At 42.6% G+C, this 23,294-nt stretch overlaps 1 protein-coding gene across 1 annotated transcript in view; it reads left to right on the forward strand.

The window, feature by feature from the left end:
- LOC147018698 (uncharacterized) overlaps nucleotides 1-23,294 on the forward strand; it is a 119,388-nt gene that overhangs the window by 34,538 nt on the left and 61,556 nt on the right. Inside the window, exons 4-7 of the mRNA XM_085898638.1 lie at nucleotides 416-503; nucleotides 11,056-11,230; nucleotides 17,472-17,832; nucleotides 18,533-18,579. Coding sequence (XP_085754764.1) covers nucleotides 416-503; nucleotides 11,056-11,230; nucleotides 17,472-17,489 — 281 coding nt within the window. The 3' untranslated portion in view covers nucleotides 17,490-17,832; nucleotides 18,533-18,579. The remainder of the gene's footprint in view (nucleotides 1-415; nucleotides 504-11,055; nucleotides 11,231-17,471; nucleotides 17,833-18,532; nucleotides 18,580-23,294) is intronic.

Below are 23,294 nucleotides of genomic sequence, written 5' to 3' on the forward strand. Positions count from 1 at the left end.
GAAGTTCTTGTTGAAGATGTTGGATGTTGAATGGGAATCACTGCGAAGTAACCCTGTGAACAAATCGAGCGATTTCAGTACCTGACCATCCAGGAGGATTGGATGAAATTTCCTTTGCACTTCATCCAACCAATAGTGTGTGCAATAATGTATGATTGTTATTTTTGAATCTTTAGCATATCTTTCGTTTTTCTTTGTGCTTTTGGCTGTACTCTGGGTGGGCAAGAAAAAAAAATGTTTATTTTGACCTGTTATCAGTTCAGTGCTTGACCACCCACTGTGTTATTGGTTCAAGCAACAGATCCCTTCGACTGGTCACGTAGAGATGGGAGTGTCGATGAGTTTTGAAGTGATATATCACCATCCTGTGAGAAAACTGCATCACCAATACATTTTTCACGTGTTTTTTTTTCAGAATGTGTATCTTGTTCTGCTTCTGCGGATCATAAAAGACCAGCCCGGATATCAAGATGGCATTGCAACATCAGCTGCACTCTTCCACAGTAATTATCCCCACTCTTTTTGAAAAAAAACTGGGGGGCGGGGGGGGGATATTGTAATCGACACCGTCTATATGGTGCCTATCCACCTGTCCTTCCGTCACTCTATCTCCTTCTTAAACAGTTGTGTAGGAATTCACCAAACTTGGTAGTTATGAGTACCACATGGCACGAAGGTGTAAGATCAGTATTATTTTAGCCCCACCCACTGGGGCATGGCCAAAAGATGAAACACAAAAAAAAATGCAATGATGGGAACATTTTAAAAACGTTTTCATGATAAGGGCACTCGGTAGAGCGCATACCTCCGCCACACAATGTCTGATCCACGAGAATATATTAGGTCCAATACATTTTTGTAATATCATGCTCTACAATACATCGGTTTTGGCCCTATCTCGCAATGGTGAAGAATCATTAAAAAAATTCAATAAACCTCGAATCCAGATCCGGATTTGGCCCTTCACCAAAATCGAAGCAATTCTTCCTTTCCACACACCCAACCTGTTCACCAAGTTTCGTCCGAATCTGTCCACAACTTTTTGAGATATCATGCTATATATTGTTTTTGGCCCCATCTCTCTCAATGGTGAAGAACCACTTTAAAAATTAAATAATTCTCGAATCCGGATCTGGATCTTCACCAAAATCAAATCAATTCTTCCTTTTCACACACCCAACCTGTCCAAGTTTCGTCCGAATCCGTCCACAACTTTTTGAGATCATGCTATATATCGGTTCAGCCCGATCTGTCAATGGTGAAGAATCACTTAAAAAATTCTAGTCGGCGGATCCGGATCCGAATCTTCACCAAAATCTAATCAGCTCATCTTCGTTACACACCCAACCTTCCCACAAAATTTCATCTGGATCTGTCTTCAACTTTTTGAGATATCCTGCTCACAAATATCCAGACAAACAAACAAATAAGATGACGACGTCATGCAGTGCACGGTGCCTGCAAAATCAAATTTTTTTTTTTTTTTTTTTTTTGTATACCTTGGTCGAGGCTCGTATGAGAGCTAACACACAACTCACAGCAAGGAGGCATGAGACAAGAGGGGCGGGAGTGGAAGGGACAAAACAGTGGGGAACAGACACATTAGGTGAACTGTGGAAGGGAGAGGGATGGGGATGGGACGGGGAACATGGCGAAGAGAAGATGGACATTACAGGGACTTTCAGGAAGGAAAGCAGGAGAAATGAAGGAAGTGGGCTTGGGTGGATTATCGGGGGTAGAAAAGATCGAGGATTTGGATGGGGGAAGATAAGAGGTGGTGGTGAACAGCTGTTTTGAAAGCCTGGAGGGAAGAATGGGAAAGAATAGAGTGAGGAAGTTTATTCCAAAGGCGGGAAAAAAGAGGAATGAAAGAGTGAAGATGAGCAGTGATTCGTGATTTTAGTAGTTTTACCAGAAGGGGGTTGTTGGCGGACCTTGAGCGCCCTGTGGAAATGTGGTTGGGACAAATCGCAGAGAGAACACGGGGGGCAAGGCTGAAGAGGAGTCGGTAGAAGACAGAAAGACCACCGACCAACCTGCGGTGATTGAGTGAGAGGCCCAAAGACTCAGCTTCATTGCGGGAGATGCCAATGATCTTAAAAGCCCTGGTTTCGACAGCGTGAAGCCGAGAAAGGTGGGAGGCAGGAGCACCAGCCCAGAGGGGAGAGCAGTACTCCATCAGGCTACGGACAAAAGCTTTGTAAGTAGTCAGGAGCTCAAGAGGGCCGAGGAAGGACTTTGCACGACGGAGGATTCCCAGTCGGCGACTGGCTTTTGAGGCAAGGTTGGAAATGTGACTTTCCCAGGAAAGGTCATGGCAGATAGTGAGACCCAGAAGCTTGAAAGAAAAGACTTCTTCCAGAGGATTGTTGAGAAAGTGGATGGGGGGTTTTTCTAAACGGTCCTTTCGAAGAGACATAGTGAGAGTGTGAGATTTGTGTGGATTGAAAGACATGTTCCACGTGTTGGACCAGTTTGTGATTTTATCCAGATCTGCAGTGAGCGAAGAAGCTGCTGCTTGCCGGTCTGAGGGGTGACAGATGGTACGGCAGAGGGTGGAGTCATCGGCAAAGAGAAATAGAGGATTTTCCAGAGAGTCCGAGAGATCATTGATGAAAACCAGAAAAAGAACAGGGCCCAGAAGGCAACCTTGAGGAACTCCAGCCTGCACAGGAAGAGGGGATGAAAGAACTCCATTTAGGGCCACACGTTGACTGCGACAGGAGAGGAAGTCTGCGAGCCATGAGTGGAGATGGCCTTGAATACCATGGGAAGAGAGTTTGGTGAGTAGTGCAGGGTGCCAGACTGTGTCAAAAGCACGTGATATGTCCAGGGATACGGCTCGGATTTCCTGTCTGGCATTGAGGACCTCCATCCATTGATGGGAGAGCAGTAGCAGCATATCCAGGGTAGAGTGACCTGGTCTGAAACCAAATTGATGATTGGAAATCAAGCCATTGGAGAAGAGGAAGGATTTCATGTCTGAAGCGATGATGGATTCCATATTAAACAAATTTGACCTCAATAATAATTGGTGGTTGAATTCAATGATGAAATATGCAACTCCTCTTCAAGTTTCAAGTCAATCGGATGAAAATGGATAATTTTAGAAATTCGGCCCATGTTGACCTTTTGGCCTATGTTGACCTCAAAAATAGTTGACAGTTGAAATCAGTGACCTGATAGGCAAATCCTCTTCAAATCCTGTCAATTGGATGAAAATTGAAGATTTTAGAAACACCACCTTAGTTGTTGACCTTTGGCGTATGTTGACCTTTTGACCTCAAAACAATAGGCTTCTTCCTTATGACAAACTCTGTCATGTGGTGAAGTTTCATGAAGATCGGTTTAAAATTGTGACCTGCAGGTGATAAACAGATAAACAGCCAGACAGACAGACAGACAGACAGACAGACAGACAGACAGACAGACAGACAGACAGACAGACAGAATAACAAAATCGACAAACCAATATACGAGAAACATCTTCGACTTTGCAAGTAACAAATACAGACAGATGTAACAAATACAGACAACATAAGCTCCTTCCACCGCGGTGGCAGAGGTAATGAAACCTTTTTACCTCCGCCACCGAAGGTGAAGGAGGTTATGTTTTCACCCCCTCTCTGTCTGTCTGTTTGTTTGTGTACAGGATATCTCAAAAAGTTGTGGACGGATCCAGAATAAATTTTCTGGATAGGTTCGGTGTGAGACGAGGACGAATTGTTTCGATTTTGGTGAAGATCCGGATCCGGATCAGACTAAGAGAATTTTATTAAGTGATTCTTCTTCATTGAGAGATAGGGCTAAACCGATATATAGCATGATATCTCAAAATGTTGTGGACGGATTCGGGCGAAAGTTGGTGGACAAGTTGGGTGTGTGGCGAGGACGAATTGATTCGATTTTGGTGAAGATCCAGATCTGGATGTGAGAATTATTTAATTTCTTAAAGTGATTCTACACCATTGAGAGGTTGGAGCAAAAATGAAACATAGCCTGATCTTTCAAATATGCATTGACTGGGCCCGATATGTTCTCTTGGAACAGGCATCACGTGGCGGAGGTGTGCGCTCTACCGAGTGCCCTTCTAGTTTTATCTGCAATCAACATTGAGGGACGCATCAAATATATCACTTTTTTGGATTTGACCCCTGGGTTCATGCCCCAGGGAGTGGGGATTTCGGGTCACAGGTGTCAAAATGGGGGGGGGGGGTGAAAATTTTTTGACCCAAAATTTGATTTAGGGTCATTCCTGGTGGAACGTTTTGCCTCTATCAACTTTACTTTAGGTGGGAAGTGTGGGGATTTCCGATTGGCACACCATTGACTTCGCTCTAGTCTGGCATTGTGAGGTCATCATGTAATCTGGGATCGTCAGTGTGCTATTAACTGCCACGGTATACTGCACAACCCATCTTAATAGGTGTTTATATGGCTGTTGAAGATCTCCAAGGATATCAGCGTGTACAAGCAGGGAAAGTAGATGGAGGTCGACACCGCCTGGTGCGTCATACTCCCATCACGTGTACTCTTAAATAGCTCACCTGGGTATTATAGACTACAAACCTTTTTCATTAAAAAAATGCTTTAATAATTGAATGACATTTTCCCCATTTCTTAAAATACTGTACTACATTTCTGAGTATTAGATGGTTCATCTACCTATTATGTACGCAAAGCTAATTATTGGGAGCGGTCGTTGAGAAATGAAAGGGAATGGTGAGAATTATGTTTAGGGGGAGAATACAGAAAGGAGAGTACCATTGTTTTCCTACATTTCATACTCTGCTGTGAACCATTCCTTGTCTTGTTTTTTTGTCTTCTACTATTCATCATCATCATCATCATCATCATCATCATCATCATCATCCTGCTTCTGATCATACCCACGAACCATCAGGTTGGCAGTTTATAGCTGGGTCAGGATTATAATGTAGATAGGTCAAAGACAAGTGTGCAAACCTCGGGGCTATCTCTGCACTCCAGTGAATACATTATAGGCCTCCTCGACATCAGCACCAGAAATTGCACATCAATGATTAAACTTGCTTAACATGAAGCCAAAATCAAGGAAGGTCATACGACCCCAAACTTGGACATGTCCATGATGTGCAGAGCTTGGCTGTGGTCAGAGATGGAATAATAAAACAACTCATTAGCCCAAAATTTTCAAACGGTGTTATTCGATAAACTCATTTTATTTCAGTGATTAAGAAGGAATCATAAATGTGCTGTCGCTAGGTTATCTCAGAAAACAGTGGTTCCCAAAATGCTCCAGATTTTGTTTTGGGAACAACGCAGAGCTTGTCTGCACAGTTGCTCATGCTATCAGCACATGTCCTGTCTGTTCTATGCTTGAAGCAAAGAATGCAGTTAAATGAGACATATGTGGGTTGTTTTTTCATCTTCGATACAAATTTATTGTTTTCCTCCATCAATCCCCAATCGAGATGGAGACGATAATGTGCTCACCACATGTGCTGTCCAAACCTGAGTTCATTTTAGCACTGGTTTATATCTCCACTAACCCTTAATTATGCCTGAGCATTCCAGCCTTCAAGGCCATGGTGAAAAAGCTGGCTGAGTTTTCATCTGTCATGCCCTTATAACCATCGCGTATTATATATGACGGTGGTTCAAATTCGTCCTTGACTTTGGTTTATAAAAGACAGAGTAATGGATCATCTTGTGCACCATTCTCTATGCAGAGCTTCAGTTCTGCCGAAGAACTTTCTTTGGCAGGGGGTTGCAATCCTGGATGGCTCACTCCTCCGATGCAGGATACTCAACTGAGTGCGCAGGAATTTGTAGTTCGTTCAGGGTGTCGGTGATAACTCACCGACTCTTCGCGAAGGACACCGTGGGATGTTTAAGGTCCACCAACTAATGTTAGCAGATGAGACACCGAGTTCAACGTCCACCCGAGGGATGGCACACCCATTGATGTCTCGCCCTACCCGCAAAACACCAGGATGAGAGTTTATCGCTGGGTCAGGATTCCAACCCAGGCTCGACAGATCAGAGATCAGATCAGAGGCTCGACGGATCAGAGGCACAGAACAGATCGGAGGTAATGGATTCAGTTTAACAGTTTTTCAAGCAAATTATCTTTGTAGCATTTGTAACCAATAACCAGTCACTGTGATGAACGTGCTTTAAATGCATGTGCTGAAAATGAAGATGGCAGTCATTGGGATGTGGAACAGTGAGTACTTGTGAAATTTCTTTCAAAAATCATCGCAACTTTTTCAACAAATGATTGACTGTATGGTAAGATGGTAATTGCTTGTGAGGTTGTATGACTTGAATTGACTATCCTATTTCATCCACTGTGGGACAAAGATCTGACCTCAACGTGGTCCATTTGATTCTATTCATTGCAATCCAGGACTTTCGAAATGACTTATTCTTTAAATATTTTCAGCATTTAAACGAAATAGTAGCAATTTCAAAACACACATGGACACACACACACACACACACATGGACACAACAAACAAAAGAGCTCGGGAAACAGAAACAAAATGTGACAACTCCCCCGAAAAAAAAGAGGACCTAGAAAAATTCTGGAAGGGTGTATTTGAAGATGAAAAAGAACACAACAAGGAAGCAGAATGGATACGACTGTTGAAAATAAAAATCACCAGCTCCAGGAAATGCGCACCCACTGAAAATTGACGAAGAAAAAATTTGAAAACATCTCACAAAAGTACGGGACTTCAAACGCCCAGGCCCGGATGGCATTCGGAACTTCTGGCTAAAGCAATTACATGCTCTCCACCCTCACCGCGTTCGAGCATTTAACGAGCCCATCCAAGGGAAATGGTCAATGGACGAATGGCTTACAGAAGGCAACACTTCTGATTCATAAATCTGAAGAAACCCATCTACCCAACAAACATAGACCAATAACATGCCTTCCAACAACACACAAACTTTTAACAGCTATATTCATCGATGCAGTTTACTCTCACCTCACTCAACAAGGAGCTTTAGAGGCAGAGCAGAAAGGATATAAAAGGGGATGTTATGGAACAAGAGACCATTTATTGTTAAACTAGAAGAGCACTCGGTAGAGCGTATACCTCCGCCACGCAATGCCTGATCCACGAGAACATATTGGGCCCATTACATTTTTGATATATCATGCTATACAGTACTGTATCGTTTTTGGTCCTCTCTCAATGGTGAAGAATCACCATAAAAAGTAAATAATTCTTGTATCCAGATTCGGATTCGGATCTTCAAAAAATCGAACCAATTCGTCCTTGCCAAGCACTCAACTCAACATGCAAGAATACAAAAGTGACCCCCAAGTAGTCACATTGATTGAGAAAGAAATGACATTCTGGAATTCAAATCTGATATTACCTTACTGGAAGGAAAGATTGAAATCCTGGCAGTAAAGATGCGACGTGGTATCTTACAAGGTGACAGTCTTTTCCCCCCTCCTGTTCTGTCTGTCTCTGGACCCACTGAGTAACCTCATCAATGGACAAGAACACGGATACAATCTGATATGCAACAGAAAAAATGACAAAAGAAACAAGAAAGGTGACATACCTACTGCACATGGATGATCTAAAACTCTTCGCCCCAAATGATAAGAAATTGGCAGATCAACTGAAACTACGAAAGCAGTACTTGGAGGACATCCAAATGGAGTTTGGTCTTGACAAATGTGCCAAGTGCACATTTGTACAAGGAAAAACAAGAATAGACAACATCTCAAACGATGAAAGGTTTGATGGAACTTCACCAAGTGCACAGAACACCGAGTGCCGGATGAGCAGAGCATGTGAATTGCTCAATAGACTACCGGATGACATTTGTACAAGAGCAAGAAAACAAGACCAGAAAAGGGATCATTAATCCATTTAGCAACAAATTTCCAAAGACAGGTGCAAATTATAGATACTACATAGGACAATGAAACAGAAACAAACACAGCCCCAATGATTGCAAAGAAAAAGAGGAAAACTACAAAAATAAATGTCAGCAGAATTACTCCGACAAATGGGAGAATGACAAAAGAGCAGGAAGATTAAAAAAAAAAGCTCGACAGGATAGGGATTGACAAGGAAGGCTCTTTGGAATGGCGAAGAAGAGGTCAAATGAGTTAGGATGGAGAATGAGTCATGATCAATGCCCAAGACAAAGGACATTACACGAATGCCTTTAAGAAAATGGCGGGATTGAGTCAATCGGACAAATGCAGGTTTTGTCGGTAAGAAACAGAAAGTACCAGCCACCTCCCATCGGGGTGTAAAAAACTCATGGCAGAACAGCTGTACACAGAAAGACATGACAGTGTCTGCAGAGTAATTCACTGGCACGTCTGAAAACATTTCAACATCCCGGTCCCAGAACAATCATGGAAACACAAACCAGAGCCGATCCTCGATAATGAACAAGTAATGATCACGTGTGACAAGATGATCCCATCAAGTGTGGAGATAGCAAACAAAGCATTCCATCTAGATATAGTGCTCAAACACAAAAAGGAAAAAAAAAAACGGCATTGTTGATCGAGGTCTCGGTTCCCAATGACTGGACAAAATGCTCCAAAAATTTGGAAAATGACCAAATACCAGCATCTCAAAAATGAGGTCAAGAGGATGTGGAAATTGAAGAAAGCTGAAATTGTACCAGTGATAGTTGGCACCACAGCAAAATCCTTACTGAGCACTTCAAAATAATTCCTGGGAATATCACCACAAACGAGCTACAAGTGGAGGCTGTCAGAGGTTCAGTGAAGATTTTGAAAAGAGCCCTTTGAACGAGGCTATGGAAACAAAACTTCACAGTTTGGTTCATGAATCATGATCCTAAACCCAAAAAAATAGGAGGTGGAGATTTTGAATTCTGTGAGAATTTCCTCCCACCTCCTGAAACCCAAAAATGGAGGTAACAATCAATGAGACATTAAAAGCCATCCCGAGGAATATTACTAAAAACAAACTAAAATTGAAAGCTGTCCGGGGCTGAGTGACGATCCTGAAGAGAGCCCTCGGCACAAATATTTGACATCAAGAAAACTTCACAACTGTGATCCTTTACTGAAATTTAGGTGGATACTTAAAAAAAAAACCTGGGAGGACTCCATTCCACCTTCTGAAACCTGCATATGGAGATAAACACACGCACACGCACACGCACACGCACACGCACACGCACACGCACACACACACACACACACACACACACACACACACACACACACACACACACACACACACACTTCTCCTTGCAAAAATATGGTATCATTTCTCTTGTGGCTAAGTTGATTTTAATCTTATTCTGTGCATTCACAAGCCCCCAGATATGTCCTTCCCATCGATGTTCAGAAGCACCCAAACCAGAATCGGCGCCTCCCTCGGGGACGTCGACCTGCTACATCTCGCTCCCGCCTTGTGTTGGCGTAGTGGTTAGGGTGGCGGCTTGGGATCCGAGGGTCCTGAGTTCAAGCCTCGTTGGCCGCTGAATTAAAATACACCAGGAGTTTGACTCAGCCTGTCATCCTTCCGAGGTCGGCAAAATGAGCACCAGTGTACTGGAAAGGGGGACACTGCAGCAGCAGCATAGCCGTGTCCCAACCAATGATGCAACTAGCAGCCACAGGCTGCACTCGACAGAGAGAGATCTCGCTCCCACAGAAATAATAGCTGGCACAAGCATTGTGTATTTTCACATCGTGAAGATGTCCTTTGTTGAAGAGTTGGTAACCCATTCCTTTGTTTGTAATGATGCGCAGGCACAGTATCGTCTTTCCAATTGCAGAATTCAATTGAATAAATAACCACGCCTGCCATGTTCACGAGAGGCACTCCCAAAAAATTCATAGTCCACTCATTGGTAGCGATCCGTCGGTTTGGATAGCACACATCCATCCACTCAGGCCTGGTATTGGCCCACATTGTTGAGGGTTTGCTGTATGTGCAGCTGCCCGTTCAGCATGCTGAGAAAGTTCTCAAACTCTTTAGTCTCCAATGTCCACCCCTTTCTCTCAGGTACTTTTCCAAGTATTTTTTTGCTTCATTTCGAAGCTTTGTGAGCCATTTTAGGTAACATTCCTTATCTCACACACAATATACTGATGGATGCCCTGAACACTGCTGTTTCTAGGGATTTTTATGTCTGCCTGCCGAGCATTCTGGGGCGGATTACGCCATTTTGAAAGTCCTGCATTTGAGACCCTTGTACTCTAGCAGTAAATTGTTCGCACACACAACATGTCCTTCTATCTTCTATCTGATCTATCACACCATCCTTCTATCTGAGCTTTGATCTTCTGACTACTACTGCCTCTTCCAGGGCGTTCTCGACATTCCCAATTTGTAATTCTAGTTATCCATAGGTTTTCCGTTCTTCTTGCTATGTATCCAGGAAAGTTCTTCGATTGTAACCAGAATATCATGGAATTTTGTTTTCTGTCTAATCCATTCATTTTGAGGTCATCTCGCTGACCTAATATAACCGTTCGATGTCCTCAGATTCGTCCGTCCGTCCATCCGTCTGTCAACAATTTTTATTTTTCTATCTCCTCCTAGACGTCTCGGCCGATTGAGTTCTAACTTGACACGATGATAATACTAGTTGCTCTCTATAGATCGTCTGAGCCCTGTTTTGCATTTTCACCTTGGGGTCAAGGTTACAGGGTCATCAAGTGCAAAATAACCGATTGGTCGAATGGCCTATAAGGAAGCATTGGATGGCTATAATGCACAATGGGTTTCATAGGGATTATTAAGAACATTTAATTTGACCAACTAGTTCCTCTTTATCTCTGTCATCTGGCCCTGTTTATTGGGCAACACGAGGTCCGCTGACTTCAACACGGCTTCGCGCGGTTATTTTAACTTCAATTTAAGTTCTGTTTTCACTTTTCATAGTTGCTAAGGTTCATTAACACTCGGTTGCATCTAGTTTTGTATCCGAGCTGACTGTCAAACCCGCTCGGGTGTATTTTTCTTCTTGTCCCTCTTGGTTATGCCAAGACAGCATCTCTCCATGGCTCTTTGCATGATGCTGATTGTGACCTTTCATTTTCAGATGCAAGGGTAGTTTGCTATTCATGACATACACAAGGAACTTTGGCATCGGAAGAAGTCATTCGGCTAATCATGCCTGTGCTGCACCAACCCCAGAAGCCATCACCCATCCACACTGCAAGCTACTCACAAGTCCTGCCAATATCCCTGTACCCTTCTATCCGCAATGCATTGAGGTACCTATGTAATTCCAACTTAAACCTATCTATCCCCTCTACTGTCACGACCTTTCCAAGATCATTCCATGCTTTAATAACTACACTCTCTGACTGAAAGACTCCTGCTTTAATACTGTTCTAACTCTCATCTTGTTTCCTTCAGCTGCTCCTTGTAGCTTAGTCAAGCTTGGCCTGGAGTGAATCTACTAACCCTATTCTGTACTCTCTCTCATGACATTTTTCTAATTTTTCAAATGCTGCTCATCCTGCTCTCATATTTATCTTCATTATATAAGTATATATATATATATATATATATATATATATATATATATATATATATATATATATATATATATATATATATATATATATATATATATATATATATATATATTCTTGAAAGTGATCAGCATCCTTTTATATGACGAGCAAGTCGCCCGTGCCTGCACGGAGATGGGAAAAATGCAAATGGCGTCTTCTGTCATCAAGCTGGCAAGGTAGGAGCAAAAAAATCGCATTTATTTCCACATCTGATGCAATTTAAATGCTCTAATGGAGGTGAGGTGCTCCGTCTGAAACTGTTTGTTCGATGTATGTAGCTTTTTGCTGCCGAGGATCCGTAATAACAATTTGTATTGGTGTCAAAGCCAGCGATCAATTGCAAATTAATAGTGGGAGGATTTGTGTGAGGTTATATAAAATTTAACGATAAACAGAAGTCAAGGTCAAATTTGAACACACTTGTAGCAGCTATGTGCTGTTATTCTCTTCTATTTCTGTGTTCTTTCAGTTTTTCCTTTCTTTTCTTTTTTTAACAGGATCTAAGGTTCGTCGTGGATCTATCACACACACACACACACACACACACACACACACACACACACACACACACACACACACACACACACACACACACACACACACACACACACACACACACACACACACACACACACACACACACACACACACACACATCTCAGATCTCACACACATAGACATCCAGACGAATACACTGGAAACAACACAGGATTGTTAGACGAGACAAACACAGCCATTGAGCTTGAGGAAAGTGCCGTAGGGGCACTCTGGGTACCAGTGATGTCACAACAATAGCTCAGCCTTCCTCATCACACTCAGCACTGGGCATTTCCAAAGGAGAGATTTCTTCCTCCCCATGGATGCCAACCTATGGAGATTGTCTGTGTTCTTATCCTTTTAAATTCCTAATATCAAGCAAGGAAGCAGCACGTGCTATTTTTAATGTCTCTGCTAAAACTCGGGCCAGGATTTGAACTGCCGACCTCCCAGACTCGAAGCGGACACTGACTATTTTGCACAAGTCGCTTCTGATCGTGAAATGATATGCCATCATGATTTTGTTAATCACGCCGAGAATGGTTGTGCATCTGCAACCGTATCACTTACATCTCTGCCATATCAAACTTCAGTTTCTTTTCTTTCAAATAGGGCATTTAAATATTCTGTTTGAGGTGTCCAATGATCCTCGTTTAACATACATAAGACTTTCTCACCATGAATGAATAGACGAATGTCTCGTATAATGTTTCTTCATATGGCATTAAAATGTTTCTTCCCCACTCTGTCTCAAAATCAGTTGTTAAAAATATAAAAAATCCTCTTCTGAATTTTTTTTCTCTGCACCTTTCAAGTAATGCACAACTTTATTACCCTCGTCAGAGGAGAAGGTATTGCATTTGGGTCCGTTTGTCTATTTGACCGTTTGTTGGGTGGTCGCTAGACTACCCTTATTCTCAGGTTTTCCTTCTGCTTGTATGTCTGTCTGTTTGTTTGTATGTAATGGACAGCTCTGGAGGCCAGAGGAGTCAACCGATTTTGTTGAAACTTGACTGGTAGATTCATACCAGGATCTAGTTGTATGCTTTTGAGCACCGTTGCTGTGGATGCCACAGTTGCCCAGCAACGGGACTTTGAATTTTTTGAAAAAAATCCGAAAAATATATATTTTTCGAAAATCAAAAATCGGCTTCCACGCTTTTATGTGCACTATAATCAACCTCTTTGTCAAAAATTTTCAGCCCGATCCGTCTTAAAAGGTTATGACTAGTATGCAATTATATACCGACCACCCATGTCACCTACCGGCTTGTCTGTCTGTTTGTTTGTTTGTCTGTTTGTCCGCACAGAACTTTAGTGTTTTCTAAAATTTGTACGTCTGTATCTCATACCACACCAAAGAAAAAATTGAAACTTGGCACATGGCAAGGACTTCTCATGGGGAATTAGTGCGATTTAAATATTTTTTTATGATGTCATATTTGCCTTCGTTGCGACGTCATAATTGCATATGTAGAACGCTACATCCGATCAGTATTATAAATTTTGAGGGTCATCTTGGGATAAATTTATCCACAGAAAAAAATTGATGATGTCATTGGTCATGTGATTCAGCAAGCCACATTGTTTTTTTGTTTTTTTCAAAAAAACCTTCAAAAATCTGTGAAACAGCTGAACAGATCAAGGTGAAACTTTACACATATGACAGCCTATCCATGAGGAACAAAACGTTTACACATGTGACGTCATTGGTCACATAGTTTCGCAGCCATATTGGATTAACCCTAAAACCTTTCAAAAAATCTTCTTATTCAGATGGCTGGACAAATCGAGGGGAAACTTCACACAAATGCTCCCTTGGGGATACCAGTGTATTCGTGAATAATTGATGTCACATGGTCTGGCAGCCATATTGTATTGAGCAAAAATCTTTTCAAAATTCAATCTCTTGAACCGCTTAATCAATCGATGTAAAACTTCCACAATTATGATCTAGTATTGATGGGAATATATGTTTAAATTTCAACCTGATTGGACACATGGTCTGGTCGTCAGAATTTTTTTTTTATCTGTGTTCTTTATTATTTTTATGTTTTTTTTTGAATAAGACTCACTTGGCTGTGCCTGGATGGCTTTAAGGGTTGAGGAGTAATATCTGAAATGTGAATTCTATCCAGGTTCCTCCTGCTGACTTCATATTTGCTTTTTGTTTGTTCGGGTTCCTTCTATTACTCCAATGCAGGACGGTACCGATTTGGTTTTCCATTTGATTTGAATTGAATTTATTTTAATCCCATTCGAAATTCAATTTCATGATTATATATGTCATGGGTCAGGGTCAGGATCAAGTGTCTGATCAAAGTGGGGTTGCATCAAAGCGGGATGCCTTCGTACCCGATCATCGCTGCCAGCATTTATAAAGTGGCAGTTCTAGTTTTGTCTCTTATTAATTACATAATACATCAGGACACAAACTCCACACAAAACAAGTCATGGTGAGGGTCTGCAATCTCTGATTGCTCTTTTTCTTGTTTCTTATTGTCACTGGAAGATAGAAATGAAAAAGAGGGATCTATTTATGATACTAGCGAAGAACCCGTTATTACGAATTCACCCAAATTCCCCCAGAATTGGTGTATTTTCGTGTGACCTGTAATATCCCTTCCCGGAAGTAGTGCTACGCCAGAAACATATATTTAGAAGGCATGTTGAAAAGTAATGCCTCCTACATATTCTTTTTCTCCAAAACAGGAAGAGATATTCAAATAAAACAAAGACAGATACCAACATCAATTTATTTGGCCATAGTGATTCTGTCCACCAAACCATTTCCATTCCATGGTGCATATTTATTTCTCAACATAATCACCACCGTGGTCCATAATATATTTCTGCCAACATTCAAGTCATTTTGTGATGCCATCATGGTTGAACAGTCCATTCTGCTGAATTAACAAACGCTTCACAGCGGCCTTGACATTACCGTTGGAAGTATAATGCTCTCTGCTAATGTGTTCTTTAAGTTTACGAAAGAGATGAAAATCTGACTTCCATCTCCAGACATCCATCCCAACTCCCAAATCCAGTCATCTCATCTCCAATAATTTTTCATCCCAATTCCCATCTCCAAACATCCATCCAAACTCTCAAATCCAGTCATCTCATCTCCAGTCAGTCATCCCAACTCTCATTTCCAGAAATTCATGCTTCACAGCACTGACATGTCATGCTGCTCTCTGGCATCTTTACTAACATAGCACTGAGGCATCCGATGTCAGAATCACAAAACTTTGCACCCAGTGGTGGGAAGAACTAACGTGAAGACTGCACTTTGTTTCATTTGAATATCCTTACCCGTTTTGGAGAAAAAGAATAGGAGGCATTACCTTTACCTGATATTACCCCCCCCCACCCCACAACCTGGATCCCCAGGAGTATGAATTTTTTAATGCCCAAACCTCCCCTCTCCACCCCACCAAGTACAACTACCTGTTTTCAACTCATTCATCCAGCGGTTCAGGAATGCATAAGATGTCAAACAAACAAACCACCAAAACAAACAAACATTTCTTGACTTGTCGTATTGTTGCAGGAACGGTCATTGGGGGTAACAGACATAAAATACACCAGATATGTCATTAATAAACATCTAGCAATTTGTGTAAAATGATAGGACGTGTGTCGAAGTGTGTTTAGAAACCAATGAACATGACCCTCTCCCTTCTGTAATGTGTCTCAAGCACTCCCAACATTCCTCCCCAATTGATCCTTCAGATAATTCCCTTTGTAATATATATATATATATATATATATATATATATATATATATATATATATATATATATATATATATATATATATATATAATATACATACATGTGTTTGCTTAACAAATCGTTCTACCACCGACGCAAACCACCAAATCACCTCCCCCCCTCCACACACACACACACACACACACACACACACACACACACACACACACACACACACACACACACACACACACACACACACACACACACACACACACACACACACACACACACACACACACTTTGAGGATGGTGAAAAGCCATGAGGAACCTCGGAAGCCACAATAAGTGACAAGAAGTGGGTTGGCAAGCCTCTCAGTGCACAGCGATGCATGGAGTGAGTTGTGCAGTTGGGAGTTCAGCAGTTCAAGGGTTGAAGTCATAAGTACAGTTCGAGTCCCGCGGAGCAAGCTGGATGATGGAGAGATCTTATGATCGAGAGAGCAGTGGACAAACAGGCATTGAGGATAGCAGTCTGAGTGTTGTGCAGAGACCAGCACGCATGTGCGTTGGTTAGTAGTCACAAGCCCGAACGCATTTGAACCTTTTTTCTTTTCTCACTCTCTCACTCTCTCACTCTCCCACTCTCTCACTCTCTCTCTCCCCGAGCCCACCATTGCTAGTCATCACCACCCAAGCCAAGTATCATGTCAGAACCAGGTTCTTTCAGTCTCATGTCCTCCATCCCTGTCTTTAGTGTGTGTGAATGATTGGCCATAAGTTATTTCACTTAAGCAATCAAAGTTTCGTGGGTGTTTGGGGATTTAGCTTATCAAAGAGATTTCTCAGTTCTGTACATGTATTGCTTCCTTGTTCCACCCCCCCCCCTCTTTGCTTCTTGCATTAAACTCTGTTTTCCCACAGTTGACATGTCAGCATGGTGCGCATTTCTGATTTGGAGTATTATGACCACGGTGCTGAGAATTGGCGGCAAGCTTTCGTTGGGAGGTTTAAAATCACAGTGGTTTGTCCTGGGTCATAGCTCAGGCCCCATACTTTCAGACGGACTAACCGGCTGTAGGCGACAGACATCATTGGAGTTTCTGTATGTTGGAAACGAAAGAAAAGATCTGTTTGGGTTTCCCTGGCAGATGGCCTCCCGGGACTATCCGTCACTGAATTGGTGACCGTGCAGGTGGAAGATTTGACCACGTGTCCACCCACGGTCAACCGTTCCAGTCTGATACAAGTCTGGAGGGAGGGGTGTGGGGATCAGCTAATGGATCTAGGAGCATCGGGGAGAAGTGAGGATAGACAGAAGCCAGGGGAGGGAAGGGGCAGATATTGCCACTTGTTGCGTGAAGGGCTGGGGTGACCTAATTTGAGGAATTTACATAAAGGGAAAAGAAGGGCGGATGATAGAAGAGATAAAGGACCATAGCAGATTGTGGGAGAGAAGAAAATGAGGTTTGGGAGGTAAGAGGGATGTATGGCATACTGTATATGTGTTAGTGGAGGGAACGGGGCTTGGGTCAGATAAGTTGAGATTTTTGGAATTTTGCTACGATTCTGCTGTTAACTCATGTACTCTTCAATGAAAGTGATCTTTAAAGTCCACCAACTAATGCTTGCAGATGGGATACCCAGCTTAACGCCCCTCCCCCCCCTTGCACCCCACTCAGGGCCAACATACTTTGTGAGGCAACGCTCTGCCTGTGAAAGCACCAATTCGACAGTTTATAGTCGGCTCAGGATTCAAACCCAACTGGACAGTTTAAAGGCAAGTACACTACCTCTGCACTGTCCTGTCACCGATATTGATAATACCCCTCGTGGTACATTTTCTTGTACTGTGCATGCTGATTGGATGAGGTACATAATGGCAATTGTGATGAGATTTTTGTTTCTGGTTTTGAGATTTAGGAGGAAGGGATAATGGGGCAAGGGGAAAGAAGAAGGCGGAGGGGTGACTGTGGATACTATCTGAAAGTGAATCGAGTGCTGCGTGTGCGTGGGTAGAGATTCCAAGCAAAATGCTGCATGGTAAATTACCTTTTGCTGCAATTGCTTCCTGGTATTTACTTGCAATGTCGCGTGAAATTATCGCACAAAATAAACAACATCACCGTTAATACCCTTTATTGTACACTTTTGTCCCAGAGCTGAATTATCTTTGTTAAATATTAAAGATGATTGGCCAATTTGTTAGAAGGAAAACATTGGTAGGTTCGTAAATAATTTCCAGTAGAACTTAAGCAGTTGGCTATGCCTGGGGAAAGTGTAGGAAAAGTATCACGTGCGAAAGTATGTTTTCATCTTATAGACTTATCACATTGTTTTTGTGATTTGTGAGCCTGATTTTGTCTTAACGGTTGAAGTGGCTGGCTTCAGAAATGAGGATCTTGAGTTCAAGTCCCTGTTTTGTTCATTGAATTAACACCAGTTGGGTTGACTCAGCCTGTCATCCTTCTGAGGTTGGCAAAATGAGTTCCAGCTTACTGGTAACAGGGGGCATTTCGTCGGTGGCATCGCCGTGCCCCCATGAAGTTGATGCATCCAAACAGCCACTGGCTACATACGAATAAATATAAATAAAGTGCATTGTGTGGGGGTAACGGTGTAAGAGTTGTCACGTGATCGAGCTTTTCCAGGATCTCCATAATCACTGTGCTTCTGATGGTTCATAAAATGTTCCAATAAGTTGTGATAAAGTTATAAACTCTATTGCTTTACACCTTTACAGGAAATTACATGAATTAATAACCAGCCATTGGAAGGATGCATCTCCAGGTATGTTGTAATGGTGGAGAAGGCAGGTGAGGTGTTGCTGTGAGTTTCCTCCAGAAATAGAACGCTTCACCACACATGTGTTGATACATAGTATCTATCATTGCTTCATTATCTCCTGTTCCTACTCGCATGCATGGCCAAATGTTTGTTTTATTTTCTCACTTTCCCGAAAGGTTTTCCATGCGATGGAATACTTGACCATACGAGTGATGGGAAGATATTATTCAGTGTGAAAATGAACAATATTCACCGCCATCAGCTGTTCACCATCATCTGTTCACTAACAGCTGTTCACCACTATCCTTCATCCCCCATCCAAAACCATGATCTTTTCCACCACCGTTAACCCACTAACAAACCCTGCAAGTCTACCTTTTTCCCAAATTCCAAGTTTTTCCTTCCTGAGAGTTTGCTTCTGTATCCATATTGTCCACCCTGTGCGTTCTTCCCTGGACCTAATTCTTCCTCACATCCCATATTTGTCCAAGTCTCCCTGTATTTTGTCCATCGATCCCGCTGTTGGTGTGTTTTTGTTACATCCTGATCTGTTACATCCTGATCCGTTCTCTGTTCTAACTCTTCCATGAGCCTTGACTTTGAATACAGAAAAGTGCATATATATATATATATATATATATATATATATATATATATATATATATTCCTATTCTGGTGTTCTGCTCAAAGGGGCAGGTTCAGGACTGCCAAAACAGTTTATTGGCAAGGGTTATAGTGTGTGGTTTGCCATTACATTTCAATGGGTACCCCGTGGCCGAGACCCTAAAGTTTGGCATGATGGCCTAGAGGTACACAAACTCACCTCTAAGCTGTTGAGGCTGGATTTGAATCCCAAACCACAGCTATAAACTGTCATCCTGGTGTTTCATAGGCAGGGTGTGTTCCATCCTTTAGATGTTCGTTCGTTAAGCTTGGAGTTTCGTCTTCTGGCATTAGTTGGTGGACGTTAAAGATCCCACTGTGTCCTTTGTGAAGAGTAGGCGAGCTATCGCCTGCACCCTGCCCAAATTCCAGCCATACCTACTGCTGCGAAGGCAGTGGAAAACCACCCGGTATAACCCTTGCCGAGGCATCGACGCTCTGTAACAGAGTATGGTACACCAGAATCAGCATGTATGACTGAATGCAGGAAAAACACTGCAGTGCTGATCACTGAGTAATTAAAAAAAAAACTTCTCGTTTACTACTAAGGGAAATGCAGGTGTTCTTGGCTAAACCTGGGCCGCTGATTTCAAATCTGTAGTCACAATTTAGCCAGCACGTCAGGTTTTCAAAATATGTATATGTATTAATGAGACCCAGCATGCTATATTGTTGCGGGCCGGGTATCGGCTGCGAGCACTACTGCTAGGTGGAGCAGTAGGGTCGACTCTACCGAACACCCAGAATCTAGATCGTACCGTTCGGAAAACTCCGAGGGTACGGGTCCCTTACCGGACCGTAAATCGTCAATAATTCCACCACATGGTACAGGGTTATTTGCCAATCTTCAAAATACCTAGACCCATGTGGCGAGCTACCGAGTATTCAGACCCTCGACGACGCTCGTAGGGGACGAGCCGTATGCGTGCTCGACCCGTGCATGACCCGAGCGGATGGTCACCGAGCTTCCGTCGGTCCCAAATGCACACCACTACGGCGACAACGGCCTCCTTTACTTCTCCCAACACGTATCACATTAAACCAATAAGAAGAACCACAAAAACGAGCTGATTTAACACATGGGGGTATTTATTCACAGTAATCGGGGAAATGAGGTAAGCACGAAAGGGCAGAGTTATCACGACTAATAGAGAATGCAAATTTACACACAAGCACTTAAACAATTCCTACTTAAAGACTGGCCCACAGACACGCACACCCAAAAGAAACAGACCCAAAATGGTCTTTATTATCCCTTCAGCTCGGAGGGAAGTCGAGCTGAGGGACGAAAAAGTGGCTGGCTACCTGGCCACGGGCGCGCGGCTCGATGTCCGCACCTTCCCGGAGCACCAGTCGGCAAGAATGGACCAAGGGCAGCCGATGCAGACCACGCCAGCGACGAGATGAGCGCAGAGAGCCAGACCACGCCAGCGACGAGATGAGCCGGGAACCAGACCACGCCAGCGACAAGATGAGCCGGGAACCAGACCACGCCAGCGACGAGATGAGCGCAGAGAGCCAGACCACGCCAGCGACGAGATGAGCCGGGAACCAGACCACGCCAGCGACAAGATGAGCCGGGAACCAGACCACGCCAGCGACGAGATGAGCCGGGAACCAGAGCACGTGCTGGTGAAGACGGGGCGCAGATTCTTTTCGACCCACTCGAGCAAATCCACCCGATTATTTGCTCTCCGTTCCTTTGTCCCCTTTTCGGCGCGGTTCGCTCATCGTGGTCCGCTCTCATTGGGTGGGACATGACACATTCCCTTATTTGGCGCGCAGCCAAGCGAACCGGTTCATGACCATATTTGGGAATGGAATTCTATCCCCAAATGAATTCCGCACACACCCGCATACCAGCGAGCGTGCGGAGAATGCTGGGAGCAGAGGGATGTCATTGTTGTAGTTGTAGATGTAAAAATCCTAACTATCAAAATAACTTCGCAGCGCATGGACATTTAATTCCCATTAGACTAGGGGATTGATTTTAACTAAAACACGTACTTACCAATATAACTGTTCTATAGGACCTGTATGTTGAGTGCTCATGGCTTCCAGATTCGTAACAATATTAGATACTTTATTATTACAGATGGCCACATTGTACATCTAATATCAGTGCTTAGTAATTACTTTCACGTCATATATAGATAAAAATGATTGATCTCCATGTATAATGTGTTGTATACAAACCAAGAACATAAACAAGTTGCAGAAAAAGGAGTTAATAAAAATTAGAACATGGTAATTTGAGGAAGGGTGTAAACTTGATGAGGAAATCTGCCCCCATTGTGAGTGATTCAGAAACAGCACTTCAAGTTTACACTCTTCCTTTCAATATAGTCAGTGTAGGGACTGTTCAGACGTGTTCAGAAGTGTGTGAGACACTTGTTCTTGCACTTGTGTGTGGAATTGGTCTCCCATTGTAGGAACCAGCAGTGATCACCCATCATGTTTAGGTTGAACCGGCTTTGATACCGAGTTTCCATAACCGAAATGTCCTGGTGGAACCTTTCGCCATGCTCATCGCTTCCCTCACCCAGATTAGGTGGGAAGAGATCAAGATGAGAATGCCAGAAGTGCATTTCAAGAGACATCCTACAGCCCATTCACTGAAGGTCTATAGCATGTTTTCCACTAATTCCGCATCCTGTTCAAAAATATAGATATGATTAGCAAGATATGAATTACAAACTTGATGCATTCTTAAAATATAAACGTTGCATTTTAAACATTTTAGTATCAAGTTAATAACTCCTCTCAGCACGGAAGCGGCACGCAAAATTGTAATGCCGCCTGGAAAATTTTATTCAAAAATTCATAGCTTGGTGAGTTTTCATCCATTTTAAATAATTTAAAGTGCATTCTAAAGCTCTTTTATGAGAAATAATTTTCTACAACAGTTGTATTGCTGTAGTTGAAGTCAAAAATACAAAATATAATAATTTGTGATCACTCAATCACCCATCAGGGGCAAGCCACTGTAATTGGACCGGATGTATAACTCAAAATCCTGACGTGCTGAGAAAATTCTGATTTCAGATTCAGAATCGGCATACGCTGTTTAGTCTGGAATAGATGTTTCCACCCCAGTAGCAAAATCTTTGTTGTCCAATGAAATGCAGTGATGCCTCCCTCCTGCTTCTTCCCTCCCACCCGACCCTTAGCCAATTATAATGTGGATTTAGACAATCCAAGAGCAGACTTAGCCAATGCCTGGTGGAGGTTATAGGTTGAGAACGTGTTCTATATACAGGATTAGTTTTATATACACACAGACCAACAGAGACATGGGGCTGCCTGAAGTTGTATACAATGTAAGACCATCCTCAGCAATGATGCAGTCCTACAGATGTGGTCTATCAAAGAGGTGTGTAATATGTCAGAGGTTTGTTAGAGGTGCTTGGAAAAGGCATTGGTTTGGCCCATTACTGACATCTGAACTAAGGGATCAAAATCCCTTACACGTTGTGATTTGTTCATCTGCTATTTTCCTTGTAATTCATGGAAGAGTACACTGATGTTGCATAATGTCTTTCTCTTGCATAAGTTCCACGATAAGCCTTGTATCAATGCAAAAATAAAATGCATTAATAAAAAATATTAATAAATACATAGATAAGCTCGAAGAGCACTCGGAAGAGTGCATACCTCCGCAACGTAATGCCTGATCCACGAGAACATATCGAGCCCATTACATTTTTGAAATATGATGCTATACAATACTATATCGTTTTTGGCCCTATCTCTCAATGGTGAAGAATCACTTTAAAAATTGTAGTAGTCGGATCCGGATCCGGTTCGAATCAATTCTTCCTTGTCACACACCCAACCTGTCCACCAAGTTTCATCTGAATCCATCCAAAACTTTTTGAGATATTGTGCTACATATCGTTTTTGGCCCTATCTCTCAATGGTGAAAAATCACTTTGAAAATTAAATAATCCTCGTATCCGGATCCGGATCTTCACCAAAATCGAATCAGTTCATCCTCATCACACACACAACCTCTCCACAAAATTTCATCCGGATCCATCTCCAACTTTTTGAGA

The sequence above is a fragment of the Eptatretus burgeri genome, chromosome 10, assembly GCF_056783735.1.
Source record: "Eptatretus burgeri isolate ZD-2024b chromosome 10, Ebu_testis_v1, whole genome shotgun sequence".
Classification (NCBI taxonomy): Eukaryota; Metazoa; Chordata; class Myxini; order Myxiniformes; family Myxinidae; genus Eptatretus; species Eptatretus burgeri.